The 13449-nt window shown below is 23.7% G+C and overlaps 1 protein-coding gene across 4 annotated transcripts in view; it reads right to left on the minus strand.

Annotated features, from left to right (window-relative positions):
* LOC123269915 (histone acetyltransferase KAT6B) overlaps positions 1 to 13151 on the minus strand; it is a 29815-nt gene extending 16664 nt beyond the window's left edge. For 3 of the 4 annotated variants that reach the window (XM_044735831.1, XM_044735832.1, XM_044735830.1), the window contains exons 1-2: positions 12930 to 13151; positions 6581 to 7332 (exon numbers count right to left, since the gene is read on the minus strand). In XM_044735831.1, the coding sequence (XP_044591766.1) occupies positions 6581 to 7102 (522 nt within the window). In that variant the 5' untranslated portion in view covers positions 7103 to 7332; positions 12930 to 13151. The remainder of the gene's footprint in view (positions 1 to 6580; positions 7333 to 12929) is intronic. The other variant, XM_044735833.1, reaches the window with a different exon arrangement.
* Positions 13152 to 13449: the final 298 nt, after the last annotated feature.

Genomic DNA, 13449 nt, shown 5'->3' on the forward strand with positions numbered 1-13449 from the left:
CAATATTTCACAAGATATTTATTAAAATGCCCTGTCCTTTCTTAACTTTTGAAGTTTTTAAAAATATAAGCTCATCCCGATGTTATAATTATTAAGAGCTTTCATTTGAGTACCCACATGCATTTTTGATATATTTTTCATATATACATATATATAATATTTATAAATATATAAAATATATGAAAAATTGATGTGGGTACTCAAATGGAAGATCTCGATAAGTGTAACATTAAGATGAGCTTATATCTTTAAAAATGTCAATAGTTCACAAGATATTTGTTAAAATGCCCTGTACTTTCTTGAATATAAACGTTTTTAAAAATATAAGCTCATCCCGATGTTATAATTATCAAGAGGTTTCATTTGAGTACTTACATGCATTTTTGATATATTTTTCATATATACATATATATAATATTTATAAATATATAAAATATATGAAAAATTGATGTGGGTACTCAAATGAAAGGTCTCGATGAATGTAACATCAAAATGAGCTTATATCTTTAATAATGTCAATAGTTCACAAGATATTTGTTAAAATGCCCTGTACTTTCTTGAATATTGACATTTTTTGAAATATTAACTCATTCCGATGTTACACCAATCAAGAGCTTTCATTCGAGCACCCACATGCATTTTTGATATATTTTTCATATATACATATATATAATATATATAAAAATATATAAATATATGAAAAATTGATGTGGGTACTCAAATGAAAGGTCTCGATGAGTGTAACATCAGGATGAGCTTATATCTTCAAAAATGTCAATATTTCACAAGATACAAGGTCATTTCTTAATTATGTATCTAAAGATAGAGCATTTTCCCCAAATTCAAGTCAAGACCTTTATGACATTAAATTTCACTAAAAAAATCGATTTTATCATATGAATATCCTCAATACAAAGTTTTTCTTATTCTCTTAATAATATAGATAATTTAAAAATTATTATTATTATTATTTATTTATGTTACGGTTCAAGTAAGTAACTAGCTAGCATAACGTGTAATTATTCATTTTACCGGCTTTACGGTGGCATATCAGTCTACCTCATCTCCTACCAAGTAATAAAACCCTAGGGTGCATCTTATTAATTTCTCACGTTTTTACAGCCTGAATAATAATTCGTTTTATTGATAGGACTTTTGATAATGAAATTATTTATTCAACTTGTTTTAAGTAGTATTAACTCTAGTATATAGAACAATTGTTCTTTGGAAATTTTTATCTAATACTTTTATTTAAAAAAAAAAAAAAAAAATAGAATGATACTAAAATTATCCGTAATTTTTTTTCATTAATAAAATAAATAATAAGATTAAAAAAAATTCTATTATAAAAAAAAAAAAAAAAAAAAAAAAAAAAAAACATTAAATCATCATTTATCTATATTACACATAATTATAGTATGCTATTTGATGAATCATCTGTAACCGATAAGTTGATAAGTATGTTGAATTATGCTTACGTAATTATACGCAATCAATATATACAAGTGTACAAATGATAATAACAACAATAACAATAATAAATAATAAAAAATATCAATACGTAAACTCCGCATTGATAAATCAATCATCTAATTATAAAAATAAAAAATTAACAAGATAATCTTGAATGAAATGAAAAGTTTAGTAAATAATAATAATAAGCAGAGCCAATGATCCATCTAAGCGGTGTAAGTAAGAATCTTTAGAAACATGACCATCATATTTATCTTATCTCTAAACAGTAAGCCTGGTTAAGTGGCTAGGTACTTTACCCACGTGATCGAATGAAAGCACGCGCAGACCAACGACCTGTTGCGCGATATGATACGACAGAGTAACAACTTGGATAAGAAGTTAATTCAGTTAATTCACCTTTAATTTATCCGTTTACATTAACTAAATTTTACTTTTATTATTTTTTTTTAACTTGAAAAAATTGTTTTTACTATTTATTAGAATTAATTAATTTAATAGAAAATTATAATTATTAAATTTATAATAATAATAATAATTTTAAAATCAAAGTTAGTATCATTATTGTTATTAATACTAGAAACTTTGCAGTCACTACGTGACTGCTGTGACTTGTGAACTATAAGAAATTGAAATTTTATTATTAAAAAATGACTTTTGTTAAATTGCACTGTATTTTTTTAATTATTGACGTTTTCAAAGATATAAGCTCATCCCGATGTTACACTCATCAAAAGCTTTCATTTGAGTACCCACAAGCATTTTTGATATATTTTTCATATATACATATATGTAATATATATAAATATATAAAATATATGAAAAATTGATGTAGGTACTTAAAGAAAAGGTCTTGATGAGTCTAACATCGGGATGAGCTTATATCTTTGAAAATATCATTAGTTGACAAGATACAAGTTCACTTCTTAATTATTGACATTTTTTAAGATATAAACTCATTTCGATGTTACACTCATCGATACCGTTCATTTAAATACCCACATGGCATTTTTTATATATTTTACATATATGGTATTTGTGAAATATATATAATATATAAAATATATGAAAAATTGATGTGGGTACTCAAATGAAAGGTCTCGATGAGTGTAACATCGAAATGAAGTTATATCTTAAAAAATGTCAATATTCCCCAAGATATTTGTTAAAATACCCTGTACTTTCTCAACTATTGACGTTTTTAAAAATATAAGCTCATTCTGATGTTATATTTATCAAGAGCTTTCATTTGACTATCCACATGCATTTTTGATATATTTTTCATACATACGTATATATATATAAATATATAAAATATATGAAAAATTGATGTGGGTACTCAAATGAAAGATCTCGATGAATGTAATATCAAGATGAGTTTATATCTTAAAAAATGTCAATATTCCACACGATATGTGTTAAAATCCCCGATACTTTTTTAAATATTGGCGTTTTCAAAGATATAGGCTCATTTCGATGTTACACTCATTAAAAGCTTTCATTTGAGTACCCACATACATTTTTATATATTTTTCATATATTTATATTTATAAATATATAAAATATATGAAAAATTGATATGGGTACTCAAATGAAAGGCCTCGATGAGTGTAACATCGGGACGAGCTAATATCTTTAAAAATGTCAATATTTCACAAGATACAAGGTCATTTCTTAATTATGTATCTATAGATAATTTTTGAATGCAGGGAAACAAAATTTTTCTTATTTTCTTGATAATATAGATTACACATAAAAAAAAATGTTCTCGAATCAAGTATATAATTTTGAAGAGCTTTATCTTCTTGATTTAAGTAAAAAAATTCTTCAACTAAGAAATTTTTACTTAGTTCAAGTTTTACTTGAATTTCACTTGATTCAAGAATTTTTTATCTTGATTCTGGAAAATTACCCTTTTCAAAATTATTTTTTTGGTTCATGGATTTTTCTCTCGAATCAAGTTAATTTTTTTTTCAGTTTATTATTATTATCATTATTGGTTAAATTTTTTAATAATAATAGTAACTTTGATTTAAAAATTATTATTATTAAAAATTTTAAATTAATAATAATATTTTTTAAATCAAATTTATCATTATTATTTTTTTTGTTATTGTTATTATTATTGTTGTTGTTATACATAATGATTGAATGAGTGAATATAGAGTAAAGTGACGCAGTTAACAAATATACATGGCAACCTCGCATATTCCTCTCGATTTCCCCTGCTTGTTATATTGTACGTATTGCTGTTTGCCTGGTTTACCGTCGTCGTCGTCGTCCCACGATACCCGCGGCGTTCACCGATCGTTCGAGGTCACTGGACACGCACAAAAGAGACGCTCGAGCAAACGTACTTGGCCTAATTATCCGCATAATTATTTAACTAAAAAAAATATATTTCTTTTTTTTTTTTTTTTTTTAATTTCCAAATATCTAAAAATTAAATTTAATAATTAAAATTCATTATTTAATAATTATAAAATTTAATAATTAAAACCAACGTTTGAAAGGAAAATTTAATTATTTAAAAAAATTTTTAATTAAAAAAATAATAAATTATTATTGAGATCTTTACCGGAAATAGTATTGCATAATCTCGTTAAAGATACAAAGAGCCGAGGTGTGAATATAAGTTTTATTAAATAAAAAAGTATCATTGTATTTATCAGGAATGACAGAGAGAATTTAGTTCGGCCTTTACATTAGCTAAACAATTTCTCTTGTTGCCAATCGGGAAACGACATTATCACGCGTGCCGATATTTATATCTGTATATCTATATATGTATATATTTTAATATATATGTCGCGGTGAAACCTAACATTGACTGCGCAGTCTGTTCCAGGCTTGCGCTCTTTTACCCACTATCCGTCTATCCGGGTCAGCATTATTGACCCTAAATGCTCACTACACCGGGTAATTTTTCCTAAGGGTATAACTCTTCTCGTCACCCTTTCAGTTATTTAATTATCAGATTTTTGCTTTAGACCCGCGGCTTTCCTCAAGTATCTCCTTTATTTAAACACTCCACGGGAAAATTTGCATCCTTTGAAATAAATTTAATATTAAATACTAGTTTTATAAATTGACAGCTCGAAAAATTTCAGCACGAATATCTTGTGAACTATTGATATTTTTAAAGATATAAGCTCATCCCGATGTTACACTCATCGAGAACTTTCATTTGAATACCCACATTAATTTTTCATATATTTATATTATATATATGTATATATGATAAATATATCAAAATGCATGTGGGTACTCAAATGAAAGCTTTTGATGAGTGTAACATCAGGATGAGCTTATATTTTAAAAAAGGTCTATAGTTAAGCAAGTACAGGGCGTTTTAACAAATATTTTGTGAACTATTGACATATTTGAAGATATAAGCTCATCTTGATGTTACACTCATCGAGACCTTTCATTTGAGTACCCACATCAATTTTTTATATATTTTATATATTTATATATATGAATATATGAAAAATATATGAAAATGCATGTTGGTATTCAAATGAAAGCTCTTGACGAGTGTATCATCGGGATGAGCTTATATCATGACACTGAATTTAACAGACATCTAACAATTTTTAAAATTTTTATTACAATAAAATTACAATGAAAAAAATTTAGTAAAAAAAATCCACATGTAGAAATTTAAAAAAGTTATTAGTGCGAATTTTTAAAAATATGTTTTTTAAAATAATTTATTGGTTATAAAAATTCAAAAATTATCAAATGTCTGCTAATTTCAGTATCATGCTTATATCTCAAAAAATGTCAATATTTAAGAAACTACAGGGCATTTTAACAAATATCTTGTGAACTATTGACATTTTTAAAGGTATAAGCTCATCTTGATGTTACTCTGATTGAGAGCTTTTATTTGAGTACCCACATCAATTTTTCATATATTCTATATATTTATTTATATATATGTATATATGAAGTATATATCAAAAATGCATGTGGGTACTCAAATAAATGGGCTCGATAAGTTTAACATCGTGATGAGCTTATATCTTTAAATACGTCAATATTTAAGAAAATATAGAACATTTTCACAAATATCTTGTTTATTGATATTTTTAAAGGTATAAGCTTATCCCGATGTTACACTCATTGAGACCTTTCATTTGAGTACCCAGATCAATTTTTTGTATATTTTATATATTTATATATATTAGATATATATGTATATATGAAAAATATATTAAAATGCATGTGGGTATTGAAATGAAAGCTCTTGATGAGTGTAACATCGGGATGAGCTTATATCTTTAAAAACGTCAATAGTTAAGAAACTACAGGGCATTTTAACAAATATCTTGTGAACTATTGACATTTTTAAAGATATAAGCTCATCTTGATGTTATACTCATTGAGACCTTTCATTTGAGTACCCACATCAATTTTCTATATTTTATATATTTATATATATTATATATATGAATATATGAAAAATATATGAAAATGCATGTGGGTACTCAAATGAAAGCTCTTGATGAGTGTAATATCAAGATGAGCTTATAACTTTAAAAACGACAATATTTAAGGAAGTACAGTGCATTTTAACAAATATTTTGTGAATTATTGACATTTTCAAAGGTATAAGCTCATCTCCACATTACATTCATCAAGACCTTTTATTTGAGTACCCACATCAATTTTATATAAATTTTATATATATATATATATATATATATATATATATATATATATATATATATATATATGTATGTATGTATATATGAAAAATATATGAATATGCATGTGAGTACTCAAATGAAAGCTCTTGATGAGTGTAACATCGAAATGAGCTTATATCTTTAAAAACGTTTAAATTTAAAAAAGTACAGTGTAATTTAACAAAAGTTATTATTTAATAAAGCAAAATTTTAATTTTTTTCAAATCCACATGTCACATAGTGACTGCAAGGTTGCTAATAATTATAATTAAATTAACAATATCAATATATTGCAACCGGTTACGGCGGTGTGTTGAATAATAAATCCAACTCACCTTAAATTAATAAACCCTATTTTTTGGTTAGCTAGCAGTGACTTGCTCTAAAGTTAAAAAAAAAAAAAAAAATCATACCTTAGAAGACTCGTCAATCTTCTCGACTTTCTTGACCGGCGGGCGATCGGGCTGCCTAAAAAGCCTGCCATCCTGGATGACAAGCCCGCGATCAACAGCGCGCTTGGCCGATAGCCTGAGGGAGGTCCTGAGATCTCCATCAGCCTCCTCCTCGACGGTGTGGCTCTGCCTGACGTACTTCTCGATGCTCTTAAGCGTGGAGCCATCGCGCTCTCCCAGCTCGCGGACGGCCTTGCCGAGGACTTTGCTGAGGTCGGTGGTCTTGGAGACCTTCAGCGGCTTGGACTGAAGACCCCCGGGGTCTTTGTAAGAGGACTGACCCTTGTTGAAGATCTTGAGCACGACCCCGCGCTTCACTGCCTTCTCCAAGTGCTCTCCGATCTCCTCCTCGTGGTAATTGTGGTGCTGCCTTATCGCGTGGCATATCCTCTCGACACTCGGTCGCTGCTTCTGACTACGGATCTTTCGGATGGCATCCAGGAACCAGGCTGACCACGTCTCATCCGACTCCGTTTCACCCATTATTTATACACTCTATTTTAATTTTTTTTTTTTTTTTCTATTCTTATGTTCTCACTTTTATTGTTAATAATGATTCTACACCCCTAAGTGATAATAATAAACTAAATAAACTTATCACTAAATTGTTTTTTACCCTCTCGGTTCTACGAGGGCGCATCACACGGGCATTCACATTATGCCCCGATAGTTTTTTTACATCCGCGGCGGACTGAGTTTGACGGTGATGCTATCTGAAAAAAAAAAAAATTTTATTAGTTTTTTTGATTTTATTTGATAGAATTTTTAATTATTAAATTATTTTGGAAAAATTTTTAAAATTATGTTTATATTTTTTAGATAATTTTATCTTAAATAAATTAAGTTTAAAAATTTAATATGTAATAATTAAAAAAACAAAGTTTTTTTTTATAATTAATTTGTTATAAAATGTTAAAAAATTATCATAATTTTATAATATTGATATCAACAGAAATATCAAAAATTTTGATCAATATTTACAAGTGGGGTCAACTATTTTAATTTTCATTTTTTTAAACGAAATTTCTATTTGATTTTATTGATGTATTTTTGTTTTGAAAAATACATAAAAAAATGAATTTAAAAAAAATAAGTTAATAATCACAATTTTAATAAATTTTCAAAAAAAAAATTATACATTTTTTAGAAAATTGATATTCAACTTTTTTTTTCTTTTTATTCGTTCTTTTATGTACTTTTAAGAAAAAATATATTAAAAACATCAAAAAAAGATAAAATAGAAATTTTATTCAAAAATATGAGAGCCAAAACTTTTTCCAACTTCTGAAGGAAAAAAAGGAATCGAAATCTTTAATTTTTTTTCACGATATTTTTTATCATAAATGCGCTGTAAAAACAAGAATAAAAAAAATTGAAAATATTAATTTTTCATCTATATGTGGCCAAAAATAGGGTGGACTCCACTTGTAAATAATTACTAACAAACAGACAGTGTATCAAAAAATAATCTTAAAAATCACTTAAATAAATAAATAAATAAAATAATTCCCAAAATTTTTTGATATTAAAAAAGTTAAGTTAAAAAATTTAATAAGTAGAAATTAAAAGAAAAATTATTTTTGTTATGATTAATTTGTTATAAAATGTTAAAAAAATCATCATAATTTTATAATATTGATATCAAGAGAGATATTCAAATTTAAATAACAATTAAATTATAATAAAAAAAAATTTAATAAAAAAAGTCCACACTTAGATATTAAAAAATAATTATATTAATATTTTGAATTTAATTTTTTGATATGGAAATTACGATAGTTCAAAATTATTTAATATATTTATCAAAGATTAAATAAAATAATTCGAACAATATTTTTAAGTTAAAACCTTTTTTTAAATTAGCGAAATTATTTTCATAAAAGGTTTTGTCAAAAAAAAATTTTTCTAATATTAAATTCCTTCAGCTTCAATCGCTTTTGTCGTAACAGAGTACAATATTGACTTATACCACACTAGAAAGTTTAGTTATTTATTTATAAATACAAAATAAGAAAATGTAATTATTAAGAGAGCGAGAGAGTAAGCCAGCTATTTTATCTTTCAATTTTAAATGTTTTAAACTCAACATGTTTGACATTTACCGATTTGTTAGTCTACACAATATGTATACATAAATTTAGTCGATTATTATCTTATAGTGTTTGTATTTTATTTTACAATTGACATTTAATGTTTTTATTTTTTTTATTTACTTTTATTCTTAAAAAATTTTTTTTCAATTTATTTAAATAGTGTTTAACTTATAAAATAAAAATATTTTAATTAAAAATTTTTATTATTTTTTATGACCTTAAAAAATTTTTAATAAAATTTTTATAAAAATAAAATTTTATTAAAATTTTTATTAAAATAAAATTTCTATAAATTTTTTAAAAAATTTTCATTAAAATAAAATTTTTTATTAAAGTAATATTTTTAATAAAATTTTTTATTAAAATCAAGTTTTTTATAAATTTTTAATAAAATTTTTATAAATTTTTTAAAAAATTTTTATTAAAATAACATTTTTAATAAATTTTTTATTAAAACTAAATTTTTAATAAAATTTTTACTAAAATAAAATTTTTTATAAATTAAAAAAAAAAAATTTTTTTTTTAATTTTTATTAAAATAAAATTTTTTATAAATTAAAAAAAAAATTTTTAATAAAATTTTTACTAAAATAAAATTTTTTTTTAAATTTTTATTAAAATAAAATTTTTATCAAAATAAAATTTTTAATAAAATTAAAAAAAAAAAAAATTTACAGTCATTGTCAAAAATAAGTAACCAACTTGTCAATTTATCCTCAAGCGTAACTTTCTCCAATTAAATAATAATCGTAGCAATTACATAACAAGTATCTTTAATCCCCAAGATTAATTAATTAGTAATTAATCTTACATAAATCCTCAATAAGAATTTATAAATAATTAATTATAAATTTCTAATAAAGAGCAATTAAATTAAAAGATAAAGAAATAAACAAAGACTCGTAAAACTTGACCTAGGTCGCGAGCTTGCCCGACCGGTAGTTAATAACTTGAAGAAAAAATTAAAACTGTAATCGCTTCCTGGTTAATATTTACAGTTTATAATTAATCTATCGGGCTAACTTATAAGACAAATTTATATAATGTTCTTTTGCAAGTTTACAAGTTACAAGTTCATGCTGTTTTACATTTTGTTTTAGATATTCTAGTTAACTGATACTAATACTAATTTTCTAAAATAATAATAATAATAATATTCAACATCAAAATCGCTGAGAAATAAAAGACTCTTCAAAGATCAGACATCATTAGTCAACGTTTATAAATAGATAGACTACAGTAAGTTGACCGGAATGCGGTACAACGCTTTAGTCTGACGAATTAACTATACAAAGATCATTTTTGTAACGGGTTTTAAACCTTTTCATAAATTATTATCCTCAACAATTACGTCATAGTTTACATTCATTACTTTTAACTAGCAACCGTTGCCATAGAAATTTGTTAATTGTTTGTAAGGGCTGAAATCATTTTTAGGATTTTTATAAAAAATTTTTAATCTTTTTTTTTACTTCTAATTTTAATTTGGAAAATCTTAAATTATAAAAATTATTTTTTATAATTTTATTTTAATTAATAGAGTTTTAGAGTAAATATTTAATGATTTTTTCAATTAAAAATTCAATATTTTTTTAAACAAAAATTAAATTTTTATTTAACAAATTATTGAGAAAAAAAAATTTTTTTTTAATTCTTAAAAAAAATTTCAAATATTACAATAGTTAAATTTTACATAGAAAATTTTTCTAATTAAAAATTAAATATTTTTGAATTTTTAATTATAAAAATTAAATTTTTACTCAACAAATTATTGAGGAAAATTTTTTTTAATTTTTGGAATTTAAAAAAATTTTTAAATATTACAATAGTTAAATTTTAAATACTTAGAAAATTTTTTATATCAATAATTACAATAAAAATTTTGAAAAAAAATTCTATAAAAATTATTGTAAAAAAAAATATTTTTTTTAATATTTTAGGAAAGATAAATTTTTTAAATTTGAAAAACAATATTTAGCAATTTTTTGTAATTTTAAAATTTATCAACAATATTTAAATTTTTTAAAAATTTTTTTCAACAAATGACAAAAATTTAGAAAAAATAAATTTGAAATATTTTAATGGAATTTTTATGAATAAAATTTAAAAAATTTTTTTAATAAATGATAATAAAAATTCTATACAAGAATTTAAATATTTTGAAACAAGTACTAACTTATTGAATAAATCCTAAAAAAAAATTAGGTAATAATTTACAAGTAGAGTCAAACTTATTTTTGGTTATATCTAAGTGAAAAATTAACATTTTTAAACTTTTTTTTTATTTTGCTTGCGGATTTATTATGGTGATATCAAAAATATCAAAAAATTAATATTTTTATAGCTTTTTAGCGTTCAAAAGTTGGAAAAAATTTTAGCTCTCATGTTTTTGGATAAAATTTATTTTACCTTTTTTTGATATATATTTTTTTTTTAAAAGTACATAAAAAAAACAAACAATTAAAAAAAAATTTATAAATCTTTTTGAAAATTTTAAAATTTGTTAAAATTGTGATAAAATTTTTTTTTTCAATTGTTCATTTTTTTATGTATTTTTCAAAAAAAAATATACTAATAAAATCAAATAAAAATTTCATTAAAAAAAAATGAAAATTAAAATGCTTGACTCCACTTGTAAATATTTAATGATGATAAATTTAGCAGATATTTAACAATTTTTTTTAACAAATAAATTATGGCAAAAAAAAATATAAAAAAAAATTGAAGTAAAAATTTTAAAAAATTAAAAATGCAATTTTTTAAAAATAATTTTTTGGAGCAAATTTTTTTATTAAAAAAGTTAGACAGCTAACTTTAATGTCATAAATATTTACCAAAAATTTAAATAATTTTTCAGTACTAACTTATTAAATAAATCCTAAAAAAAAATTACAAACTGTTTTTAAATTTAATTTTTAATAAAAACTCAAATTCATAAAAATAATTTATAAAAAGTGATATTTTTCTTTGAATTTAAAATTTCATAAATTTTCATCATTACCTTTTAAAAATAATCTGTAATTCCACAATATTTACATTAAATTAAATGCAGTGAATGGAGAAAATAATTTACTAAAAGCCCTGATAAAATCATGAGAGCCTTGACCTAGGCGCTCTGAGCAAACAAAGGGAATTCCCATAAAAACAATAATAACAATAATTAAAAAAAAAAAAACAAAACAAAATCCAAACTTCAAAAACATCCCAATCAAAAAAAAAAAAAAGCCGCGTGTACTCGCGCCTTAAAACGCGCCCTCTTTATTAACTACTTACATAAATCCAACTTGTTTGTCCACTCACTTATCAACTGCATTAGTATATTATATATTACATCCATACATACATTACACACACCAGAAAATTACCACGACAGCTGCCTCCTGGGCACGCACCAGCGCCGCCGTTCTCTTCGCAATCTTTCACTATTTTTACCATGAAAAAAAATTAATCAATTATTTAAAAAAAAAAAAATAAAAAAAAACAAAACAATTTTCGTTATAAAATTACCAATAAAAAAAAATAATAAATAATTTAATAATAAAATTTTAATAAATAATTAGTCATAATAAAAAATTAAAAATTGAATATAATTTTTTTTTTCATAAATTTAGGCGCGAATTTTGCAATTTAATTGCACACGGGGATGAGAACCTTTGTGAAGACCTTGAGATTGACAAGATGGCCGCAATAAAATTATTTAATTTGAATTGTAATTATACATATGTATGTCTATATATATTTATATATATATATATATATATATATATATATATATATATATATATATATATATATATATATATATATATATATATATATATATATATAATTTTTGGTAGAAAAAATTTATTTAAAATTTTTTATAAAAATATTTATTAAAAAATATTAAAAAAAAAATTTTTTTTCTGTGTAAATATTGACGTGATATTATTGATATTCCTTTTAGATATGAATATATATAGCTCGATATTACAGATTAATTTAAAAGACGTAGTGGACTTAAATGTCTAGCCGAGGAGTTGCGCACCGCTTCCATCGCGCGCCCGTAGCATCGCGATCGTTTTGTAACTTTTTTATTATTTCTGGCAACTGTCTCACTCGGTTGGACTTTTCTCACTCGGATTGTCTCACTCTTACTGTGGTACTCTGTATTCTGTGGTTAATCTCTCTTTAGAATTACAATAGCCACGCATAGAAAACAATCGGGTGATAATTACCTTTTTTAAGTCCATATGTAATCCACTGGTGTTTATTGACACTCTTAATGGGGTTTGATTTAACAATCAACACTTATTTTAGATTTATTTACGCTTTACACTGATCACAGATTAATAACTTCGACGCACCGTAAACTTCTATGAGGTACACAGGCGTCACATTTCACAAATCAACAAAGATCAAGGGTTTTTACGCAGAGGGCTAACTCATCCGAACAAAATGTCACCTGGACTGATGCGACGCCTGGCGGGAGAATTTTGAACTAGGAAATAATTTTAAATTTATTGACGCGGGAAATTTGAATTTAAAATGAAAATTAAGTTAGCCGACGTCTGAAAAATTTAAGAACTTTTTTTTATTGAAAAAATATTAGTACAAAAAAATAAAAAAAAAAACATTCATTTGTTAAAAACTTGAAAAACTATAAGTGTAATTTTTTAAGATATTTTTTAATTCTAATTTAATAAATGAAAAATAATCAAAAAATTAAAAACGTCGGCTAACTTTAGTAATATAAAT

This window comes from Cotesia glomerata, linkage group LG7 (genome assembly GCF_020080835.1).
Source record: "Cotesia glomerata isolate CgM1 linkage group LG7, MPM_Cglom_v2.3, whole genome shotgun sequence".
NCBI classification, from domain to species: Eukaryota; Metazoa; Arthropoda; class Insecta; order Hymenoptera; family Braconidae; genus Cotesia; species Cotesia glomerata.